A 24,140-nucleotide genomic window follows, 5' to 3' on the forward strand; every position below is an offset into this window, starting at 1 on the left:
GAAAGATGACAGATGGGCACTGGAGACACTGCCTGGGACCTGTCTTCCCCATGGGGTTCCTGGGTTCTGCTTTCTTGTTGGAGTCTTCCCCATGGCTGTCCTTGGCAGGTGGGCCAGACTGTAAAACACCCCTCTGAGTTGTGTTTGGCCAGGGCATCCATGGTGTATTTCCGAATCGTTGACATGGTCTCTCATCTGCTTTTTTGCTGGACCTGCCTGGTAGAGTCTGCTTTTGAGAGGGTTGCTTTTCACTTAGACTAAGGCTGTCTAGACACCCTTCCCCTTGTGGTTATTCTGTTCAGTTTATGCTGAGCCCTGGCCAGGCAGCTGGTTTCGGTTGCTTGAGCTCTTGGTTACTCTGCTGAGACCTCTTCTGACAGAAAACATGACTAGGCCAAGGTCATTTTTCTTCCTCTTTGCTCTTGGCAGAGGGAAGGAGTGCTCTCCTTGACTGGATCCAGTACATACAATATCCAGGGCAGGTTACTGTACCTTGGGGGACAAAGCTAACGTAGCAACACAGGTTTGTAAGGGCCTATACAACAGACTCTGGCCTCATGGACTTGTAAATCCAACTCCTTTCTGTGTGGCCCTTGGGTATGACAGGGTATTACACTTCAGCCCCTACTTAAATACATAGGACCTCTCAAGACAGAGGAGTCATTGCTGACCTGGCTCAAGGTGGATCCTCACTGGGCAGTTCGTTAGATGTTGATAACAGTGGGGAAGATGGGTCTGCTGTGGCTCAGTCTTGCTCGTTGGTTTGGATGATTAGGGAGTCTTGGGCTGGGGTTCTGCAGAGAGGCCTTTGTACCTGATGACCTGAACTAGTTGCAGGGAGGTGTGCTTTCTGACTTTGGCTGATTGATTGAAGTTGCCTTAATCTAGTGAACATGTTATTAATTACTTTAAATTTATATGTTTGTAAATGTTAGTAATAAAAAAACAAAGGAAAGTACAAAAGAAATGATAATTGACTTTATTATTCAGTGATAAATATAATTTTGTTGAATAAGTTTGCAGCAATGTTGCAATTGAATGCCTGCTTCAAACTACAGGTTTTTGTTTTGAGATGACAATATGATAATGTTGTGCAATCCAGGGTGGCTTTGAGCCCCACAAGCTCCTGCCTCAGCCTCCAGAGTGTTGGGATTATAACCCCAAGCCCCATGTTTACATGTGACTCAAATTATGATTGTTTTTGAAATAAAATCTAATTACGTAGTCATTGTCTTTCCTTTCCTTCCTCCCACCCTTTCTGTGCACCGTTCTCTCTCTTGCTTTCTCAAATCCATAGCCTCTGTTTCTGAGGGGGGGGGGAGAGTTTGAGAGAGAGAGAGAGAGAGAGAGAGAGAGAGAGAGAGAGAGAGAGAGAGAGAGAGAGAGTTTGAGTGAGTGTGAGAGTGTATGTATGTATAAATACATGAATCCAAGCGGCTTAGTCCATGTGCTATTACTTGTGTGTATATGGTTTCAAGGCTGGTCATTTGGGTAACTAACAATTTCAACTTAGGTTGTAAAGATTCAGTACTGTGACTATTTCCTCTATGGTTAAACTTTATATAAAAGAGTATGGTTTAAGTCATAATTAAACTTTTCCTGATATTGAGCCTCTAAGGTTTTTAAAACCCTAAATGCTGGCTGGGCATCCTTTGGTGCATAATTATTTATACACTTCTTAGTTCTTAGACTGACTTACCAGTCTAGGATGCTCTTGATAGGAAAATTCTTAAGACTTTTGCTACAGCCCCCCCCCCCCCCCAAAAGTGGCTGACAACCAGCTTCTAAGCTCCTGCTTGCTTTCCTTAGTGGTTGCTTTTTGCTCTGTGCTGTGCACCAGGACACGCCTTGCAGCCTCTTGGTCTGGTCTTCATTTCTTTGAATGGTGGGGCCGAACACTTTTCACTGGTTATTCCCAGGTGGTTCCTTTTTAAATTTTCTTATTCTTCTGTTCGATCCAGTAACCACCATGATACCCTTAACTGTGGGTTTGAGACATGGCCACTTCTACTCTCTAGAGCTGGTGTTTCTGAGCCATGGCAGATCTAATTCTGTAGAAAGTTGTGCTCCTGATGACCATGGCATAATTTTGGCCCTGAACCAGAACATGCTTTTCTTTTTTCTTTTTTTCATAGACTCATATTGCTCTTGTGTTCCACAGAGGGGTCTTGTGGCTCTGTGGGCCCCAGGCTGCTATAACCCCGTGGAGCCAGTCCAGCCCACTCAACCTCGATGCCCCATCTGTGGCCAGAATGCCTGGTACCTACAGCTGGTAGGAATCAGAGCAGATTAGCGTGGCTGAGAACCCTTCAGGAACAGCTTCCAGCAAATGGAAATTATTTTAAAACAAATTGATGTGGTTTTTCTGTCAAACCTACTTGGAGCATAAACAAGGTTGGACTGTAAGCTGCCCGCCTTCTACGGACAAGCCGGTGTTTAGAGTGTGGCTTTCAGCACAGTAAACATGCTCTCTAAAGTGAGCTGTCATTGTGCCTGATTTGAAAAGTAAAAGTTGTAGGCTGGAGCTGCGCCGGCAGACAGTTCTAAGGCGGTACATAAGACATCATTCGGTCATTTGTCTTTCTGCCACAAAGATACCACTTCCTGTAAAGGATTATGGAGTGAGAGTCATTTGGTGTTAAAACGATTAAAGGGAAAGAAACACCAAGGCGATTTCTGTGGTGAGGTAGCTGCTTTTATGTTGCTCCTTTGCCATGTGGTAATATCACAAACATCTTGTGAAACGCTTAACTCTTGTGTGTTTGTGAGTGTGTACCCTGCACCCTCTCTCAGTCTGTGTGTCTTTGAATTCCGTGCCAGGCTCAAGGTGTTTGTCCCAACCTAGGCACAGTATCTTATTAAATTGGCTTCAGCCTCCCTTAAAGGTGAAACAATGCTTTTAATGTTCTGATTATGTATTAATGAACAGCCAGGCCAAAGGGCACTTGCCAAAAAGGTTAGGGTGAGAAGGCTCCCAATATCAGAGGGACTTTGTACTCTGGGAGTGTGAATGATCTTGGGTGAAGGAGTTTATTGCACAAGGGGAGCAACTAGAGTTTCTTTGATGTTGGCATCCTCCGGGGCTTTCCGGATAACACCACCTCTGCTGGCTGTGGTGCTGCTGCAGGGTGGTGCACGGTGCCCGGGTGTCCTGGGACTTGCACTTGACTGTGAAGGACCAGTTAGGGTCTTCAGTAAAGTTCAGTAAAATTAAGCCCTACTCTCAGAGTGAGCAGCTGCACCTCCCAAGCTTCCCTCTGGAGGGAGTTTTTGAGAAACAGCATGCTATTATTCTAAAACCTCCAGCCCCAACCACAGAAGGGGTTAGATCCTAATCTTAATACGACTAATTTATTTTCTCCCCAATGCACTGACATTTCCTCCTGCCTTCTGGCCTGTTCTAAATTTTTGAATGGCTGGCTACTGGGAGCCCTGCTTTCCATATCCTGATTAAATAATTACTCGAAAGAAAGAAAGAAAGAAAGAAAGAAAGAAAAAAGCCCTTTCAAAATTGAGAGGCCATGGGACTGAGGATCCGCTCCAGCTCAGGTGAGGATTGGCTGAGCTTGGAGTGAGTGTGTCCTTCCAGAAGCAGAAAGGGGACAATGGTGGAAATGCCATGGGTTTGCCAACATAAATACGGGTGCTTTGGACTCTCCTGCACCTTCTAGCACGAGAGTTTGAAAAAGTTATTTGTACTTTTTGTTTTTGTTTTTGCTTTTGTTTTTTTGATATTGAATTGAGGTAGCATTTCTAGTCTGGAATTTTGAATCCTAAAGTAGCAGGAATTTTTTTCTCCCCTCCCCCCTACTCCCTCTCCTCCCCCCTTTTTTTTTCCCTTTCCCCTTTCCTTCCTCTCCTTTCTCTTCTGTATCTACCCCCCTCTTCCTTGCTTTCTTTTCTGAAACAGGGTTTTTACCATATAGCCCTGATTGTCCTGCAGACACCTAGAGCTGAGCCTGCCTCTGCTTCCTGAGAGCTGGGATTAAAGGCGTGAGCCACCAGCCACCTTTTCTCTCTAACTGCTTCATGGAGATCCAGTTTGAACACTACATTCATTTTTTAAGTGTTTGAGATTCTAAGTTTTTAGTTTGTCCAGAATCATGCAGCTGTCACTACTAATTCTGGGTTCTTTTTATTTGCTCTGCCACAAAACCCCCATCTGACCGATGCTCCCATCCCCATCCTTCCTCGGTTTCTACAAGTTTTCTGTGTTGGTTTGCCTGTTTTGAATGTTGGGTGTAACTGGAAACATACAGCTCCTGGCCTGTCATGCCTGCTACCTACCTTTGCTCAGTCCAATATTTTCAGAGTTCTTACGTATTGTACATATTTGCTCATTAGAAAAGATACTTTTTGTGTGCGCACATAGTTCGCTCATGCTCACAGAGGAGCTGGAGTTGCAAATGGTTGTGAGCATTCTGATGTGGGTGCTGGGAACTAAGCTGATTCTATCAGAGCAGCAAGTGCTCTTAACCACTGAGCCATCCCCTTCACCCTGCTTTACCTTTAAAACATCTGAATAATGTTCAGTTTTTTTGGATATAACACATTTTGTCTATTCATTTATTAGCCAGACATTTTGGGTTTTCCCACCTTTTGGCTGGCAAAATAACACAGTTATGAACTTCCCCCGACCAAGCCAAGTCTTGTTCTGTAGCTCTGCCTTTGCTTCTTGGATGCTGGGATGACAGACATGTACTGTGCCATAAAATCTGGCATGAGCGTGTATATGTAAGTTTTTGTGTGAGGATATATGTGTCTATGTACCTTGGACATGTTCCTCAGCACTTGTGGAATTGCCGGGGCATATGGAAAGTAGATTTTAGGGCAGGGGGTGTTCCTGGCCTATTTATGAAGAATCTGTACCACTTTTTAAAAAAGTAGTATGATTTCAGGTAAGGAAGGGTTGGGCTGTTTCTCGGGTTGGGATATTCTCAGGTTTGTCCTCAGGCTTAGAACTCTTGGGAGTCTTCCGGTAGAAATATAAATAGAAATTACAAAAGCTCATTAAATCATAAAGGCAATATCCCACAACCCATGGTGAGTGGGAAACACTAAATTGAAATGTATTTGCTACTTGTAACTTGTAGCTTAGCAACACAATGCTTGGTTGTGTTGGTTGCTGAGAGCTGTGGCTTGCTTTCAGAGAGAGTAAAGCTCAGACCACACAGCACTACTGGCTTGGGAAAAGATGACATTCAAAATTCCAAGTACAGCTCCTACTGTGTGTCTGGCTGTTGAACCACCACAAAGTCCAAGAAGAGTGACTGTCTGTACTTAGTGACTTGCTCCTTGTTTGTAATCTCAAGAGAAGCAGTAAATGTGGCAGCCCATAGCAGTGGTCACTGTGGGGACTCTAGGTGTCTTGAGTCCAGAGGGCTTATCAGTGCTGGCTTCTGCCAGGACAGACTAGGGGGACTTGCTTTTATGCAGCCTGCTGAAATTTGCCATGTATCTCTGGATCTGACCATTTCTGCTTTGGGGCAAGCCTACTTTGCCAACTGAGTAGCTATAAATTTAGGCAGAAATGCCATACGGAGGCTGTCCAAAGGTAGGCTAGATAATTGTTCTGGACAGGTTTACAGTAGAGAGGTGTGAAGGGCTTGGTGGAGACAGGAAGCTGGGGGAGGGAGTACAGGTTGGACTTGAGCAGTTCAGGGAGATGGTCTGAAACAGCTAGTTGAAAACCATGGCTCTGGTGGAAGCCATGGCATACAGTGGGTTTTTTGTTGTTGTTATTTTGTTTTGTTTTGTAAGCAAGAGAACAGGGAAAAAGTGGCTTGCTGAGTTATTTAGGAGGTCGGTTTGAGATCTTTTCAAGAAATGGTATTGTGGACTGGAACCTGTATTTTAAAAGCTTTAGGAAGTTGCTTTGGATTTTTAACTGTGAGCCTTCTTCTGAAGTGTGCTTGTCTGAACTCAGCTGATGCATGATCAGTTGTTTAACTCATTCTCAAACCAGCTGTGCATGACCCTTCATTTTTCTATTATTTAAAAGGGTCTCTGATATTAGTTGTTTATTATACCCCGGATCAAGAACTAGACTTATTTCCATCTATCCCAGACCCCCTGCAACAACTTGAAAAGTCCTTTCAAAAGCGAGGTATAAAAGTTGTATGGGGAATGGAGGTGGCAGTCTTCCTTAAAGTGCAGTGGTTCTCAACCTGTGGGTCAAGACCCATTTGGGGCTTGAATGACCCTTTCACAGGGGTCACCTAAGACTATCAGAAACCACAGATATTTACATTGCAGTTCATAACTAGCAAAATTATTGTTATGAAGTAGCAATGGAAATAACGTTATGGTTGGGGGTCACCACAGCACAAGGAACTGAATTGAAGGGTCACAGCATTGGAAGGGTTGGGAGCACTGCTGAAGTGTGTGGTGGTTAACGGTTAATCTCTTTAACAAGGCTCAGTGGACCTTTATGTTGCCTTGCAACTATGATGGATTCATAAACCCACACAGTGCAGCCAACTCATATCCTCAGCTTAATTTCCTTTGGTTGAAATAACAGCCAGCAGCTGTTTGGCAGTCTCTTATTCTTCAGCATGTGGAAGACACTCACATGGTGGCTGGAGAAGGCATCATTTGCACACAACTGTAGGATTCATGTCCTGGCTGTAACATTTCTTTGAAATATGAGGGAAGTGATTTAAGTGAGACCAAGGAAAGAGCGGAGAGTGCTTAGGGTGGGAGTGGAGAGGGGGCGGGGTGATGAGGTGCAGGAGCAGTCTTCCTGGGCCAGAGCAGCTTGTCCCTTGAATGGTGGTTATTCTAGCTCTGCCGTTTGCTCCATTGGTATCTGCGGAGATTTTCTGTTTGGAGAAACAGAATTTCCAGATTAGAAACAGGGAAGCACGGTGGTCACAGTACTGCCTCAGCAGCAAAGCTCTGTCCTCATGGTGAGTTACTAAAGTACTGTAACTGTCCACTACGTCTGAGAGGCAGTGAGGGCCTTGCACTGAGGAGCACAGAGGCCCAGGGACCAGGGTAGTGGTATGTCTGGCTTCACAAACAGCACTTTGAAGTACTACCTGCTCCTAATGGCAACAGAGCCATCAGTTAAGCAGGCAGCTGTTAAGCACAGGAGTGTTTGCACAAGCAACCTTCAAAGTTTCTGATCCTTGATGAAAGCTAGTTGGTTGTGAATGATTAACTTCAATGTGCATGAGGAAATACTATCCACTTAAGTGTCCAGTGTATTTTTATGTAAGAAAAAAAATAAAACTAGCCACACCCTCAGCTGTTACCATTTGGGGTTGAGAATCTGTGTGCTCATCCAGCGAGTACACCGGGCAGGGTATTTAAAGCAGAGTAGGAATGTCAGTGTGTGGTAGCTCTCCAATGGCCATCACATTCTGTGAGAACGGGAAGAAGGGAATGGGTTCTGTGAGGCACTGCGCGTGTAAACTGGACCATCTTATCAGGGTGCACTGACTCTCCAGATTCATCAGGATGCAGGGTGGGGGGTACTCCCTGACTTTGGAAACACATTATGTGTGCTACATCAAAAGAGTTTGGATAAAAGGGTTGGCTTGAGACGTCTGCTCCAGTGTCTCTTGCCTAGCAGTTCTACAAGAGCTGTTGAGGCAGGTGCTCTGTCTAATCTGTCCCCAGGGAGCCATCCTTCCTGAGTGCTTTGACTCCAGTGCAATGTGTCTTTGAGAGAATGGCAAAGAGCTGACTGACTGAGGGAGCTGCTGTGTAGTATCCACCAGGATCTCTGGATCACAGGCCACTTGAAGTTACTGATGGGGTAGTTATCTTCTAGCATTTACTCAGGAAGAAAAATTGTGATAGGTTTTCATTTGGAGTCAGTGGAGTGAGGTCATGGGGAAAGTAAGGGAGAAAGGAGTGTGGGAAAACCGAAAACCAAAGCTGACCGGAAGGGGACATTTCATAGCCCAGGTGAGGGAAGCGTCCCATACTTGTGAGTGGTGGTGACTGAAGTGATTGATGGGATAAGAGTAGGGCGCAGGGGGTGCTAGGCATGACTCTTGGGGTTCAGTTACTTTACTGCAAGCCCAAACCTTTGCTCATTTCCAGGACAGAAAGCATGCATGCCGAGGGAGGGGAGAAAGCAGGTGTTTTGCCTTTCTTCTCTGCCTCTTTATTGTCTTCAGGTGCAGTGACATTTGATATGGGCAGTTCTGAAATACATTGAGGGCATTATTCTCAAGCTGCTGGGATTAGTTCTGACATAAACGGTGGGTCCTACCGCCAGCCTCCTGTATGAAGGATGAAGAAAAGAAACTCAAGCTGTAAATGAATCTCTGTTTTGGGGCTTTGTAGTGGCAAATTATGTGAATGACTGAATTGAAAAGGTGCCTGGTTTTATACCATCATGAATACCCAGGCCTTAGATAAATATTGACACCAGCAGTGTGGCAGGCCTACCATTTGTCTTGTGCTCTTAGGAATAAAAGATCTTTTCTCAGGTGCTCATGACCTTATAAACCACCCTGACAAGTTTGTGCAGGTGCTTTTCTGCACTGGTTCCCGGGTTTGAGAGTTGGTGGTTTTCCCTTTGTGCCTGTTCGGACTTAAGCCTTGCCTGATCTCAACTCACTTTGGCTTATTGATCATGGTTGAGTTGGCTGCAAGTGAGGGTGGTCATCCACATAGTTTTGGAGTTTGGCAGTCATTGGGTTGATCTGGGTTGGGAATACCTTTACTGACATTGGTTGAATTTGAAGAGTGAGTGTGGTGGCATCATGGTAGGAAAGGGAAAGCATGTATAGACCTGTCTGGTGTGCAGACATGGAGCTCAGCCTAATGCCTTCTGAGTAAACTGCCTGCGTCCCAAACCACACTTCTCCTATGGAACAGAGCTAGCTTGATGCCTTTGCAGATAACACTGGTCTTCTCAGTGTGAACTATCCAGCAAGCCACCTCTCTGCCTTCCAATGCTTACGGACCAGGGTAGTCATGTTAGGGTCACTTACGTAGGGCAAGGTGGTCATGTTCATCAGTAGCTCTGGTTTGATACCATCTTTGAGGTGTGATTGCTGGAACTGGGACTGTTAACACATAGAAAGCTGTGGATGAAAGTTCTAGCTGTTCATAGGGCAGTGAGTGGTCCAACCTCATAGTGACTGCATCTCAAGAGACCCTGGGCTTTGATTTCCTGCTCAGATGGGAAGATGCTCTGTAGATGGACTATTCTACCTCTCTTAGCATATGCAAGATTTAGAGTATCTAGATCTGTGTGTCTACTATTCTTTGTATTCACAGGATACTAAGTGTTTAGGTACATATGTTGTATTTCTTAGGATGTTGCCTTTATGTAAAACTGGAAAAGGGGCCATTTATGTGGGACTTTGTTAGGACTTCTAATCACCTTTGCTAGTCCTATTCCATAGGTGCAGTAGCATAACATTTGGTTAAAGTATAATGTAGCAGGTACAGTTGACTGGTCATATCAACTCTCTACAACCTGTCTTTTGGGAGCAAATGACATAGAACAGTAAGTTTCGAGTGGAAAAGGAGTGACATGCTACCATAAGCCTCACTGATGAATGAGTGAGAAGCAAATATTTGTTTTATAGCCACCTTTCCTTTATGTGTGGTAGAGTTTTGGCATATTAGAGAAGAGAGGTCTCAGACACATGTCATCTGATTCTCTGCATTTGTAATGTCAGGAAAAGGGAGACCCATGTTGGGACAGCAGAAAGCAATCTGAGCAGTACGTGCTGAAGTACTTCTGTTTGGTCAGACACTGACTTTGTATCTGTCAGGGACTTCAGCACCAGAAGCAGAGTGATTTCCACTGCCCCAGCTTCTCAAGCAGACAAGATAATGCTGTGGACCATTTCATGTTCATAGTGTCTTATCATTTTTTACTCTTGCAGAAAGAATACTGGCTTTCTTCTTCAGTTAGGCATTCCATAACACACGTAAACTTTACAAAGCTCCGTGGGAAAATGGACAGAATGAAATCCCATGTCAGTAAGCTAGTGAGGTTGTTAACTGCTGGCCATGTGACTGGCCGCTTAGAACTGTCTTCAGTAAAGTATTTAGCTAGATATCCCTATGTCTCCCTGTGATGCAGAAGATGGTGTTTGCTTGTGGAGTTGTGAGTCTATTCATTTTCTCATTTGGCTGATTCGCTCGTGAGTTCTGCTCACTGCACTTGAGTAATCTTCAATTTTAAGTTTGGGGTAGGCAAGAAGGGGAGACCTTTGGTCTAGGAAATAATGTTTGCAGATACCTTATACTTACATCCACGTATAACTCGTGGCATCGTGATAAATTCTAGTAAACATGGGCTTCTGTATTATGTTACAGATTCTGATGCTTGGGCTTCCTGTAGACTCACAGTGACAACACATAGAGAAGGAAGCAGGCAGCAGGCGTGACGTGACTCTAGTTAAAAACGCAAGGACACATGTGAGCAAGGGAAGCTCACAGTCCAAGTGCAAGGGTTGGAAAGTTGTTACACTCACTTGTGTCCTGAGCCTATTAAAGCATTTTATGTGGTAGGGAGAGGAACAGGGGGCAGATAACAATAGGTAAGCTGCAGGCTGTACAGATGTATTTGTTTATAACACACCACCTTCATTTCCTTCTTCCTCCCTTTTAGTGGAGGAAGATAGGTGGCATATATATATATTGTTCCTTTGTAAGCCAGGGCACATTTGCCTAAAAGCATCGTTCTAACTGCTTACTTTAAACATTGAGGAGTATAGATCAGTGGTTACAAGCACTGGCTTCCCTTCCAGAAGACCTGGGTTTAATTCCCAGCACACACATTATTACCCACTGTGGGACTCCCCTCATGGTTACTCCCAGTACCACAGCTTACAACTGTCTGCAGTGTTCCAGAGCATCTAACACCCTCTTTTAACATCTCTGGCACATACATATAATGTAGTTTGAAAAAAAAAACAAATCAAATAAAATATAATAGTTGGGTGTAATCCAGCACTAGGAGGTGCACAGACAGATGGATGTCTGAGTTTGTGGCCAGTCTCTTGTACAGAGTGGTTCCATCACAGGCAAGGCTGCACAGAGAAACTGCCCCAAAGGAAATAAAACAGTGAATGAATGAATGAATGAATGAATGAATGAATGAACGAGTGAACTAACGAATACTGAAAGCTCCTGATTATTACGTTAAGAAGTGAGTATCAGATTGTTTTATTTATTTATTATTTGTTTGTTTTGATTTCTGTGATATGAAGTTTTATATTAGTATTTTTCCCAATTTGTTTATGGTAGAAGAAAAAGTGGTTCTAGAAAACTGGAAACTGGTGTTTAGTATGGTGTGTGGTCCAGATAGAGGAATTCTGTTTGTTTGTTTTGAAGTATGCCTGTTTTACTCAGAGAAAGTGATGAACCATGGGCCTTCATTCTTAATGCATATTTCTATCCTCTGCTAGAAAGACAGGTATGGAACTTGGCCCCTTAATCAGGGGTGCTTCTTATAGAGCTGTGCTAAGATGGTTATTTTGCACACTGAGCTGTCCTCTCATGGCTTACTGTAAACACATACATGTGACTCTGGGCACAAATGGAGAATCGTTTTAAGGTGCTGGAACAGGATGCTAAAATGGTCTCAGCATTGTGGGTGGCAGTTTTACCAGATTCTGTGGTCTATCACAAGTGTCTGTGAGGGTAGCCAGTTTTTATCTTCCTATGCATACCCTAAAGTGGTGAATTTTAATCGGTCTTGTGAGCTCAGGTAGCACACTGTCTCCCGAGCGCTTACATTTGGTGGACTTTGCAAAGCACTTGGAGAACCCAGGATTCCAAATGTATTCACTCGATTAATATGTTTTTTTTTTTTTCTCTCAGTCCCTCATGTCCTGTCCTTTTTGCCCAACTGATTTTTGTTGCTCTAGAGGCAAGAGTCCGTCCCCTGTTTCAGTAGAGCATTTGGAAGCTCCTTCTCCACCTTCTTCCTGGGAGCATCATTAGCTACTAAGTGGCCAGAAGTGAGCACTGTCTGCTTTCAGGTCTGGTAGCCATTTTGGGGTCATGAAGTGCCCAGCTATGAGTGGAACCATACTTTATACTTCAAAAGGTAGATTATGGCCCAAGGGTGACCGTTGTGCAAGTAATGAATTTTCAAAGCTCTGTAGAATTTAGACTCTGAGAAATTGAATTTGTGAAATATATATTAGATGTAATAGACCAGGGAAAAGGCAATTCTAAGGGGCTAGACTTATGACCCTGCTTCTCTGACACTCCTGTTTCTCAGCCTGTTTAAAACACTTCTCTAATGATAAAATCAAATGGTGGCCTTCGGTGGCTCTTCCCTACTTTGGTGGCCATGGTCATTCTCCTCTGGTGGCAGATTTGTGTGTGTGGAGGGGCAGGCTTATGGCAGGCAGCCATCCCATGCTGAAATGAATGCCTTTTGCCCACCAACCACTGCACCTTCATTATGGAATTAATTCATTTGTAGGTGTTAATGGTGCACAGACCATGTTAACAAATTACTATTGTGGGGAAATTGTGGCTTCCCCTCAGTGTCAACCTCCACCAAGCATGCCTAAATAATAATAAAAAAAGCCCCAATCTCATCACCTCTATTTGGCCAAACAAAGATTCTATAAGGAAAACAGATTCTGGAATCTCTTGTGTAAGGTGTAATGCAGAAGGCAAATGCTATTTGTGTGCTGGGATGCCAGGAAACATTTCCGGTGTCCCGGTGCTTTAGGTTAAAATGTTTATGTGGAGGAACAAGTAGCTAATCCTGTTCCTGTGGAAAAGATTTGAGTGGTCCAGTGATTGACATTTAGGAGAGTCTCAGCTATGAAATTAGGTTAGGATTGGGATATCTGTTGGCTTGTTGGATGGGCCAAGAAGCTCTGGGCTCCTCTTTGCCACTTTGGCCTTTTCTTTCTGTGAGGTTCTGGTCACTTGGTGTCTTTAGTAGTTTACTTTACTCTGGCTTTGTGGCCTCTTTGCTCCTCTAGTCTTTCTTTTCAGGACTCATCTCCCAGAGAACAAGTTTCTTCTCATCTCTTCTGCCTCAGTATTGTTTTTAAATCTTTCTCATCACAGATCTTCCTTGTCATGGATACTTTTGGACTTTATGCACCCATCCCGGGGTGCTAGACTCAACTAGGGGCCATGCAGATACTGCTAGTGAGTTTAGAGGGCTCTGCAAGACAGACAGAGCGTCAGGAATGGCAAGGTTGTTGCTACAGAAAAGCCCACACAGTGATTGTTCTCAAGAGAAGCTGCAACATACTCATTGGGAAAATAGCTTGTGTTTGTTTTGTTTGTTTTAACATTTACTTATTTACTTATTAAAATTAATTAACTATTTTTATGTGTTTGGGTATTTTCCTTACAAGCATGTCTGTGTACCACATGCAGTATGAGTGGAGGCCGGAAGAGGGTGTCATATTCCTCTGGAAATGCTGCCACAAATGCTTGTGAACTGCCATGTGGGTGCTTGGAACCATGTTTCCAAATGCCGTTCAGTCAGAAACAAACACATTTCTCTGCAGCTGAGCTTTGGCTCAGGTTTATCAGTGTGCAACTTTTAGTGCACCTCTGTGAGGTTTTTTTTCTGAGAGTCCTACTGGTCAGGAGTCCTACCTGATCAGTAAGTCGTAATCGTTTTTCAGACAACAGACAGATGATACCTTATCCTAATTTATACCAGAATTTATTTATTTAAAATATTTTGTATATGGGTGCTTTGTCTACATGTATGTCAGTGCACACATGTGTCCAGTGTACCCAGAGCCAGAAGAAGGTGCCAGATGCCCTAGAGTTTGAGTTACAAATGGTTGTCACCTGCCATGTGGGTGCTAGGAATTGAATCCAGGTCCTCTGAAAGAGCAATCAGTGGTCTTAACTACTGCTGAGACATCTCTCGAGCGCGCACGAGCGCGCGCGCGCACACACACACACACACACGTGTATGTGTGTGTATGCATATGTACATGTATAATTAGAGTGAATTGCAGAAAGTCTTTATGGTCGACATGCTCGCTCAAACATTTGTTGCATTTCATTATTGTTGGTTACTGGAGGAAAAAGATGTATGTCTATTAACCATAGAAATGGTGTATATTCTGTTAGGATAGAGAGTACGTACAAAGCCTTCTAAAGTTACAGAGAGCAGCATTAGTTGTCATTGGGATTCAGAGGCTCCAAGCTGTAGCTCTGCTCAGTAGAGTTCTTGCCCAGCATGCATGAAGTTTGATTTTCCAGCTTTCCATAAAACAGATGTGGCACTCTGTAATCTCAGGACTTGGGAGGGAGAGGCAGGAAGGTCAGAAGTTCTAGGTCATCCTTGGATATAGCACTTTCAGGGTCAGTTTGGGTTACATGAGACTGTATTTATTTTTAAGTTATTAAAATTTAGAGGCTCGCCCTAATTAACTGACTTGATTTAAAGAGGAGTGGGTGTGTTCTCATCCTTATATGGATATGCTGTTATGGCTGTGCGTTAGATTCTCTTTTGAGTAACCTTTTGGGCCTCTCTTATTCTCAGGGAGTATGATCCGTATAGCATTTTTAGAATTTGAAGTACTTGTATACCATTGCTGATGTTCTGAAATTGAATTAAGCAGGAGCACAGAATGTTCGCTTCCCATTTCCTTGTTCACAGAAGGTACTCCATCACTAACCCTCTGCTCCAGGTTCCGTGACTGTGGCTTGCTGAAGAGCAAGCATGTTCTTCTAAGTGAGGGCCCTTGGGTAAGAGCTTCAGGTGGATGATTCTAGCTTAAGTCGTAAATGTATCATTCTTAAAATTAACAGGCTGTTCATTGTGGATTTGGGAAAGCATCTACATTAGAAAAAGAGATAAGGACATTCGTTGTCTATGATTTAAAATGTTTCCTATGTTCACAAACCTTGCAAACAGATGTAGGGGCCATGACAGTGATTTCATTGGAGGTTGCTGTGTGACGTGTTATTCTCCAGAAGTTACAGACACAGAAGAAAACAGTCCTAAGTGCGTAGGGCTCGTATGGCTTGAACAACTCTTGCACTTTAGAATTCTAAAAAGGAACAATCCTGCTTTCTTGACTCTAAGCAGGCAGTTTCCTCAGTAATGGGTGACAAACACAGCAAGTTCTGAGGTTGAAGAAGGGATGAATGGCCGTGAATGGCATACAGTATTATGAAAAGGGAGTTTTCTGCACTATCTCTGGGCACCTCGTGGTACGCAGAAGTCGGCCATCATGTTGCTTCTAGCCCCTCCTCCTTTGCTGTGTTTGACTTCAGCAAATATCTGAAAGCTTAAACTAAGCAGACTCCTGTGTAGTCCAGGAGCCCAGCTAGGCTGAGTAATGGGAAGTATACTCACTTGGAAATTCAGAAGAGAATACTTTCACAGATTTAGGACCAACGCCTTCCGCTTTGAATTATCTGTTGAGGTTGAGAACCAGAGCATGCTTTTTGCTGGGCTTCACTGTGAGAGTTTGCCTGTAGAGGCTTGTTTTCGAGGATGAAATGCTAATTGTGTTGTCTAATGGAGTGAGGTTACTTCCTCACCACAGCTTCTCAAAAAGTAAGTGGCACTTTTTGTCCCTCAGCTTCCAAGAAGTCAATGAATTATTGTTCGCCAACTTTGAAGCATGCTTGCCAAGTTTGTAACATGTGGTTCAGGCTATAATCCAGGAAGGTGCTGGTCAGATTATGTGAATACTGATTAAGCCTATAACATTACACCGCAGCCGTTTTTATTAGTCACCTTCCGAAGGACTTGGGATTTCCAGGGTCCATTTCCTGCCGGGCTCGTTAAGAATTTCAGGCCAGTCTGGTGGTGCATACCAAATCCTAACACTTGAGAGGTGCAGGAAGATCAGAAGTTCAAGGTCACTCTCAGCTGTTTAGTGCGTTTGAGGCCAGCTTGACTTACATTACTAAGACCCTGTCTTTAAAAAAAAGACTTGGATTAGCTTATTAATATCACCGTACACTTTGAACAACACTCTTGTTATTAGGAAGACTGAGGACCTTGAGTAGTAGGCGAGCACTCCCTCAGAGCCCCGAGTTCTCTTTAGCTTATTCTCCTTGGCGTTGGGGGTCAGACGGCCTCACATTTGCCAGGCAGGCACTCCACCTCCAGCCCCTAATAATCACTTCTCACCCCCTTCTTTCTTCTGCAGTTGCCATTTCAGTTAGAATAGTGATTGTATTATGACTTAGAAACATTGGTTTCAACACAGTCTAGCAGACATTTGAGTGATAAACTGAAGTGCTCACCTTCATGTAGTGCATATGTGTCTGCTGAGCTCTTGCAGTATGGTTATGTGCTGAGGAGCAGAGCTCATACTCTGGTATATTAAGTGGTTTTAATGAAAGGTCACATGGTTAGCCACGGTGTTCCGAGTGGTGATTGAAATTCTCTGCCTCAAGGGTAGGGAGCTGGCTGGGAAGCGTGCTTGGTGAGCACAGGGTTGTCGAGCCCTCTTAAACAGTGTGCTTTTCAGACACGCCTGGATAAAACTTGAGCTGTTCTCTGCAACCCTGCCTCTTGTGAGTTCTGCAGTGGTGGGCTGCATGGCCATCTTTCAGCAGATTAGCTGAAAAAAGTGTCTATGGCTGGGTTCAATTGTTTGAAGACCTGCGTGCTCTTTGTGCAGGAACAGGGGCCATTTGTGTTGTGACAGTGGCTGATGGTACTCAGTGAAAGCTGCAGTTGGCAGGGACTAAATTCCTGGAGGTTTCTTTCCTTGTGGATCTTTGCTACCGAAAGGTGCAGAAGTACTTTCGACAGTGTATCCTGCTGACAGATGGATTGTTTTGACAGGAGAACCTGAACCCTCCACTGAAGACCCATTCAGATGTCAGGCAGGAAGGGGCAGCCATGCTCCATGAAATAAGTGGGATGCTTTAGATGTGTGTGCATGTCAGCTGCCACCTGGAAGAACAGATTTCTCGGTAGTTAACCCTTTCACTGTTCTTGGGATGGAAAAATTAATTCACACTCCTTTCTGCTGGCTTCGTGGGCTAGGTATATGGTTTTTTTTTTTTTTTTTTTTTTTTAATGTTAGAAAATGAGTATTATTAGTAAGTGTAGAGGACAAATGATTTAAAAGTCTGTTAATTTTTAATTAAATTTTGAAAAAGCACACTGTGCCCATAATTTTATTTACAGCAGCCCAAACTAGAAACAAGCCAACTGATTCTCAGATAGTAGCTAGACAAAATGCAGACTGTTCATACCAGAGAGTATATTATTCAACCATCAAAAGCAATGAGACTTTGGTATATGTAACGAGATTCACCTATGAACCATGAAAGCATTGTGTTAAGTTAAGCCAGACACAAAAGGACAGATGTCTATGATCCCAGAGTAGAGTCCGTGGAGACAGAGTGATGGTTGGCACATCAGGGAAATTGGACTTGGGAATTTTATGGTGAAAAGTTGATATTGGTGGTGATGATGGCTGTGTTTGAATGTGTATGTGGCCACTGAGCAGCAACTTACAAACAGTTACAAACATTTTATGACAAGGAACAAGCGGTATTGGTAATTTGTGTGTTTTGGCCGATGTTTATCACTTTTATTTCTTGTTAGATTTCCATGAAGGAATTAACATTGTTTCCCTGTCTCCTGCTAATACATTTGAGGTCCCAGTTCCTTCAGAGATTCAGGAACTCAAACTTAAAAGCCAGAGTAGCTCTGTCTAGGGGCAGGAGCAGTTCCAAGGGCTGTGAGCCGTAGCTCCTTCACTCTGTCCTGCCCACGGGTGCTCTGAGAGAATGGCCCTTCTAGGCAGTCCCTTGGCATGTGTTGGGCTGTGGCTTTTTTGGTTCAGTGACTGTCCAGGCTAGCACACTTAGTATCTTGTCTTTGTAGCTGATTGCTGGCATCTTCATATCAAAGTCCTGGTGCTCCTCAGCTCTGGATGACAGTGTCAGCAAAGGTTCTTTTCTCAGTCTGCTCTAAGAAGCAGAATTAATTAGCATTTCTGAAAGTGAGCTACATAATCTTTCCAAGAAAAGACAAAGCATTGGGTGTCTGGATTTAATGGATATGTTAGGGGTGGGAAAGGAGAGACAAGCTTTTATCTCACAGTGTTCAGAGAAGCCATCAGTGCACTATAGAAAGCCTGCTGAGCCCTAGCCCCTCCCATGACTGATGCCTTCTGAGCCTGTAGCTTCTGGAGTCCAGGTTCCAACATAAGCTGGTGTTCCTCAGGCCAAATTCGGCAGCTGGCAGAGAGGTTTTGTTTGACCTGTCCTCAGTTACTTTTTTTTTTTTTTAAAGGAACTGAGAAGTTTTCTTATAAGAAATTCAGATTTTCAGCTTCTCTGGAAAGCCAGACTTGGTATCAGCACTGGCTCTTGTCCCTGGAGTGAAGGAGTAAAGGCTTGTGAAGGTGGGTGGGTGGACTGCATATTAGTCTCGGTCCCTCAGCAGCTCAGTTTGCCTGCCCTCCTTTCTACCTGCTCGGTGGCCTCCGAGAGCCTTTATTAAGTTCTCTTCAGCTTGCCCATGCTAGTTACCTGTGATGATGTAAGCTTTGTGCTGCCTTTACACGAGCTTCCCTCCCCCCAAGACAGCGTCCCCAGACCCTTTATGATAATCTGATCGAAGCAGAAAACAATAGTCCAGGCAGTCTTTTATGGTGCAGAGAATTCTCTCAAACTGGGTTTTCTTTCCTGGGTCTAAGCGGTTAATGTCTTCATTCTCATTAATAAATACCTCCCAAGCACAGTCAAGTTCATACTTGACTTCAGTATGTGGTTTAAAAATTACCACCTTCAATCTTTATGGTAACTTAATCTCTGGACAAATTGCTTTTAATTCAGACTGTGCCATGAACACAGATGGGCCATTAGTTTCAAGTGCAGTTTGACTTTTATTTAGATGAATGTCTTTGAGTTCAGAGTAAAACGGCTATCAACTCTAGGGTAGTATTGATTGAAAAGTCTCCTGAGTAAGTTTAAAAGATATTTACCATTTATGATTAGTAGCATTGTTGATTGGCATTAATGTCAATGGAATTAATAACCAAGATGAAAAATGTTCATCTCTCTTGCATGCACAGGCCTGGGTAGACTTCTGTGGCAAGGAAGCTCATCCTGATTACCTGTAGTGGCTTCTGTTCCTGATGGATTAGCCTGGACCTGTGTTCAGTGTGTGGTTAAAGAAGCTGAGCTAACTGAATATCCTGAGCTTGCTCTGTCTGCAGCTAAGGCTGTCTTCCCTAGGTAGTGGGGGAGAGAGGTCCAGTTCTGAACAGGACGAGTGCTAGTACCTGAATAGTTTTGTGTGCCTTCCCCACCCGGGGCTACCTACCATTTGGCTTCTTTTTCTTGTGCTTGTCATTTCTAATTTTATTCATTGATGGTAGGCATCCTGTGTTCATAAATAGTCATGATTCCAAATATGTTCATTTTCTAAATGTCTGCTCCCGAACTTAAAAAAAATATTCTCCTTTAAATTTCTCAGTCAGAGGAAAATGGACACTGAGGTGCTGGGTGCCTGGTTGTGGGGCACTGAATGCTTGTGCTGGGTAGGATGTCTGAGAACACCTGCAGCTTTAACCTACCAGATCTTACCACCTCTAACATTGCCATTGGTGGGGTGTGGGGGAGAAATCACCCTTGATGGAGAACCTACTGGCTTAGACTATGGAGTGCTGACATCTAGTTACCTCTCACTTGATGTTGATACTTTAGTTAAACATTAATTTTTTAAAAACTATCAAGGCTGGGCCTGTCAATGTGCGCTCCTTTAATTTTGGCAGAGGCAGGGTGATCCCTGAGTCCTTGAGCCACCCTGGTCTACATAGCAAGATTACAGCTAAAAAGGGAGACCCTCTCTCAAAACAACAAAGGCCATTAAGAATGTCCTGGAGGAGCTGGGCAGTGGTAGCACACACCTTTAATCCTAGCACTCAGGAGGCTGAGGCACATGGATCTCTGTGACTGGCCTGGTCTGTAGAGTGAGCTCCAGGTTAGCCAGGTCTGCTACACAGAGAAACTCTGTCTTGAAAAATCAGACAAACAGGACTGGAAAAATGGCTTAGCAGTTAAGAGCTTTCAGAGGTCCTGAGTTCAATTCCCAGCAACCACATGGCGGCTCACAACCATTTGTAATGGGATCCGATGCCCTCTTCTGGTGTGTCTGAAGACAGCTACAGTGTATTCACATACATTACATAAATAAATAAATATTAAAAGAAAAAAAATTCAGCTACACAGGAGCTGAGTCCTCACTCACCACAGCAGTTTCTTTTCCCCTCTCCTTTCTCTTAAAAAAAAAAAAAAAAAAGAAACAAAGAAAAAGAAAAACCAGACAAACAAACAAAAATGTCCTTGAGGATCTACTGTATGGTTCTCAGCCTGTGGGTCACAGCCCCTTTGGGAGTATCAAATGACTCTTTCACAGGGGTTGTCACCACCATTAGAAAACACAGATATTTACATGACAATTTATTGATTCATAACAGTAGCAAAATTACAGTTATGAAGTAGCAACAAAAAATAATTTTATGGTTGGTATCAGCACAACATGAGGAAGTGTTTTAAAGGGTTGCAGCACTAGGAAGGTTGAGAAGCACTGACCGAGAGAGTAAAGGCACACATGGTGGAAGGAAAGAATCACACACACTATAGTAAACATGTGCATATGCCTGAGTACATGTATGTGCACCGTAGCATGTATGACCTGCAGATATTAGTAGAGAGTGTCCTCTGGAACTGGGGTTACAGGTATTTGTGAGCCTTGTAGGTACTGGTACTTAAGTCCTCTGCAAGAACATTAATGGCTCTTAACCATTTCTCCAGTCCCAGTACATGTTATTTTAAAAACTGAGTGGCTCTGGATTTGATAGGGAACAAAGCATTTGGATTAGGACTGGCCCATCTTAGGTTTTCAGGTAGCCAGCTGGTACTGGAAGTCTGCTTGAGTCCACTCTGGAAGTGTGGGTTCTCAACCGTGCTCTGTGCATTCTGTGTGCACTGAAGCGGGTGAGAAGAGATGTGTTTATAAACCTCTGTGTCTGGTACTAAAACGGTACAGAGGGAAAGTCACTAGGCAGAGGGTATAGGTTTCTCTTGGAGGGACTTGGTGAGTGAGGAAAGGTTTCTTGATCTTTGATGAAATAAATGTCAACTATTAATTTACTACTTTTCACTTTCTCTTTTACCAGAAACCTGAGTTATAACAGACTCTCGGAGATTGACTCGGCTGCTTTTGAGGACTTGACAAATCTGCAGGAAGTGTGAGTGTTCCCCTAAACCTTTAGGGGTGGAGGGCAAAAAGATCTGGGGGAAATCTTTTTGTATTGTACTGTTCTTACTCTCCTGGGTGGGCAGTCTCAACCTACAGGAAGGAACATTTGCATATGGCTCTTTACTGACAAATGACAGTGGGGTGACCCTCTCACAGTCAGTCAAAAACACAAAATGAAAAATTCCAGAAATAAAGAACTCATAAGCTTATGTTGCACGTCATTATGAGTAGTGTGTGGACTCGCACACGGCTTGCCCAGGTCATAAGTCATTCATTTGTCCACATAGTGTACACGGTCCATTCCACTTGCCCACTCATCAGGTGGTCAGCCATGGATCGATGCTTGTGTTCTCATAATGCCAATTTCTTTAGTAATGGTCCCAAAGCGCAGGGTCAGTGAGATGACAATAGCATATGCCAAACAAGAAGAAGCTTTGAAGCAATTCTTGTAAGTGCAAAGGTGAAATAAATGTAAGAGATCAAATTCACATACACTTTAATATGTAAGTACCTTTAATTATTGTCAGTCTCTTACTATGGCTGACTTTTGTATGGAAAAAGACGATACAGAGAGTTTCAGGTACCCATGAAGGCTGAGGAGTATAGTCCTTATAGATAAAGGGTGCCATATTAAATTTCTTTGCCTTTGCTGCAGGCCCTGTTTTCTATGAAGGGCATGCTATACAGTGCACAAGGTACTGTGGTACTAAAACATCTCTGTTCCAGAATGGCTTGACCACACTGTTTTTTAATCTAGCTTGTCTTAGACTTTTGAGTTTGCTCCTGTGGGTTGTGTTTCACATTCATTTTGACCTTTATTTTTAAATCCTGGTAATAGATTCTCTGTCCTGCCTTTCAGACATATTGGTAAGTGCTCTTGAGCACTTTCTGTGTTTATCACCCTATATAGCTGTTCCTTGCTCATGAGCTTTCTACATTCATTTCGGTTTACTTCCTTGACACACCCACCACCCCTGTAATCTCCATCCTACCCATAGCTAGGAGAGGCCTGGTGTACCACAGACCACCCTGCTCTCTGTGGCTGCAAGGCCTCCTGAGGGAAAGTGGTTGTTATGGTAGCAGGAGCACTAGATTTGAGATTCTAGTTCTGGGTCTGTTCTTACACAAGTGACTTGGCTCTTCATTGTCCCTTCCCCTTTCTGTGACATAGACATAGTAACCCATGGTTAGTCCTGTTGTATTTCCCTACTGATGTAGATGCGTGACTACTTACTGCTTTTGGAACTCTGCAGCTCGCATACTGAGTGTGTTGTTTAGAAACACATCCTTGAGGCTGACAGATCGGACTTCTTGCCACTGTGACTGCCTCCTACCTCTGTGGTAGGAGTTGTTGAGTTGAATTCATTATGCCCAGAACAGCAAAATGAACTCTCCATGGTGGAGACCCGGGGCTTACCCTAATAGAATTTTGATAAATCCTGGTGACTCAAAGAGGTACCACCAGTGAGTGGTGGGAGCTAGGTAAAAATATGGAAGGGAAAAAAGCCAAAACAAAAGAACATAGCCCACAGTCGACACGCCAGTGCTTCCAGAGTAACCGTGCTCAAGTCAGTTCTCCCAGACCTTGTGGTCTTCAGAGCCAAAGGCGGGCACGAGAGTTGTGGTGGCTTAGCAGTGGTTTAATTTTAGAGGCTCTAGAACCACATAACATTGTGGGTTGGGAAGAGAGAGAAAGCAAGCCCTTTGGAGGCTCCTGGAGGACATGTGCAGCTGCTTCCAAGCCAGTCTTCACTGCTCACAATCCTGAGGAAAGCCCACCAGGGAGTGCCCTAAGCCAGAGTGCTGGACACCAAGTCCTATAATCAGAGGGCTATTTATACAGTCCTCTATGAAAAGACACTTGGATCACATTACTGCAGGAGTGTTTGCTACTAAGCTGCTTTGCTCAGGGCCACTGCCCTAAATGCTTCCTGGAGAGGGTAAGGGAGCCCTGCCTCCAGGTATTTATGGCTCAATTCGCCATGCCCGCTCCCTCCCCCTGCTTGTGTGCAAGTTCAGGTACGGAGGTCTCTGATGGTTGTCATGTAAAGAAGACTGAAATACCGAGGAGGGCTTTGATAGGCTGCAGGGTCAGGTGATGGGTAAAGAGTAGAAGACTCGAGCTCCCTCTGGTTTAACAATCCATGCTATATGACCGTATGCCTTCAACTTCTGGCTCTGGAGGTGGATTTGTAATTGAGTGGACTTATCATCCATGGATTCAGCCAACCTCTGATTGATAATTGAAAAATGCATCTGCTTGAAATATGTACAAATGTCCTTTTTTTTTTTCTTGTCTTTATGTCCTATACAGTATAATGAATGGTTTACACTGTCTTAGGTATGTTAGGTAATCTAGAGACTTGAACACAGGTCACATCATGTTACACACGGGCACTGCATAGTACATAAAGGCACTGTATATATTTCTATAAGTATCTTGAGCAAATTCTGGTATTTGCAGGGAGTTCGGAATCGAACCTCTGTGAATTCTAAGGGAAGATATCCCATATTATTACACTAAAATAATTTTATGTAACCAGTTGCATATATCATAGTCTTACTAAGGAAAATCTTTAGTCAGTGTGATTTTCCAGTAACTGGAGCCTTGATGTTGAGAACTGTGTTTACTTTTAGATTTTTTTTCTTTGTAAGAAATGACCATCCAAACTTCCAGCCTAACTCCTATGGACTGCAGTTCCATTTGTTTGGAAACAACCACTCTGTCTACAAAGAGCTAATTGGCTAAATAAGTTAGTGGACACGTGGTTTGATCTCACCTCTCATGTCAGCAAAAGGCTGTTGCTGGTCAGAAGGTCTTCATTTGGGTAGTATGTAGATCTGTGTGAAACAAGCATGCCAGTCTCGTGGCTGTCATGTTCCCCGTGGAGGCAGAGTGCCTGATGTGTAAGGAAGCTTGCTTTATCTCTCACCGACTTCTTCACTGGAGTGTTTGAGATTTCTATTG

General features: G+C 43.7%; 1 protein-coding gene across 1 annotated transcript in view; it reads left to right on the plus strand.

The window, feature by feature from the left end:
* Window positions 1–24,140, plus strand: part of LRIG1 (leucine rich repeats and immunoglobulin like domains 1) — a gene marked incomplete at its 3' end in the record, with an annotated part of 94,695 nt that overhangs the window by 16,401 nt on the left and 54,154 nt on the right. The window contains exon 2 of the mRNA XM_080914526.1: window positions 21,090–21,161. Within this exon, the coding sequence (XP_080770652.1) occupies window positions 21,090–21,161 (72 nt within the window). The remainder of the gene's footprint in view (window positions 1–21,089; window positions 21,162–24,140) is intronic.

This window comes from Micromys minutus (assembly GCF_963924665.1).
Source record: "Micromys minutus genome assembly, chromosome: 3".
Classification (NCBI taxonomy): Eukaryota; Metazoa; Chordata; class Mammalia; order Rodentia; family Muridae; genus Micromys; species Micromys minutus.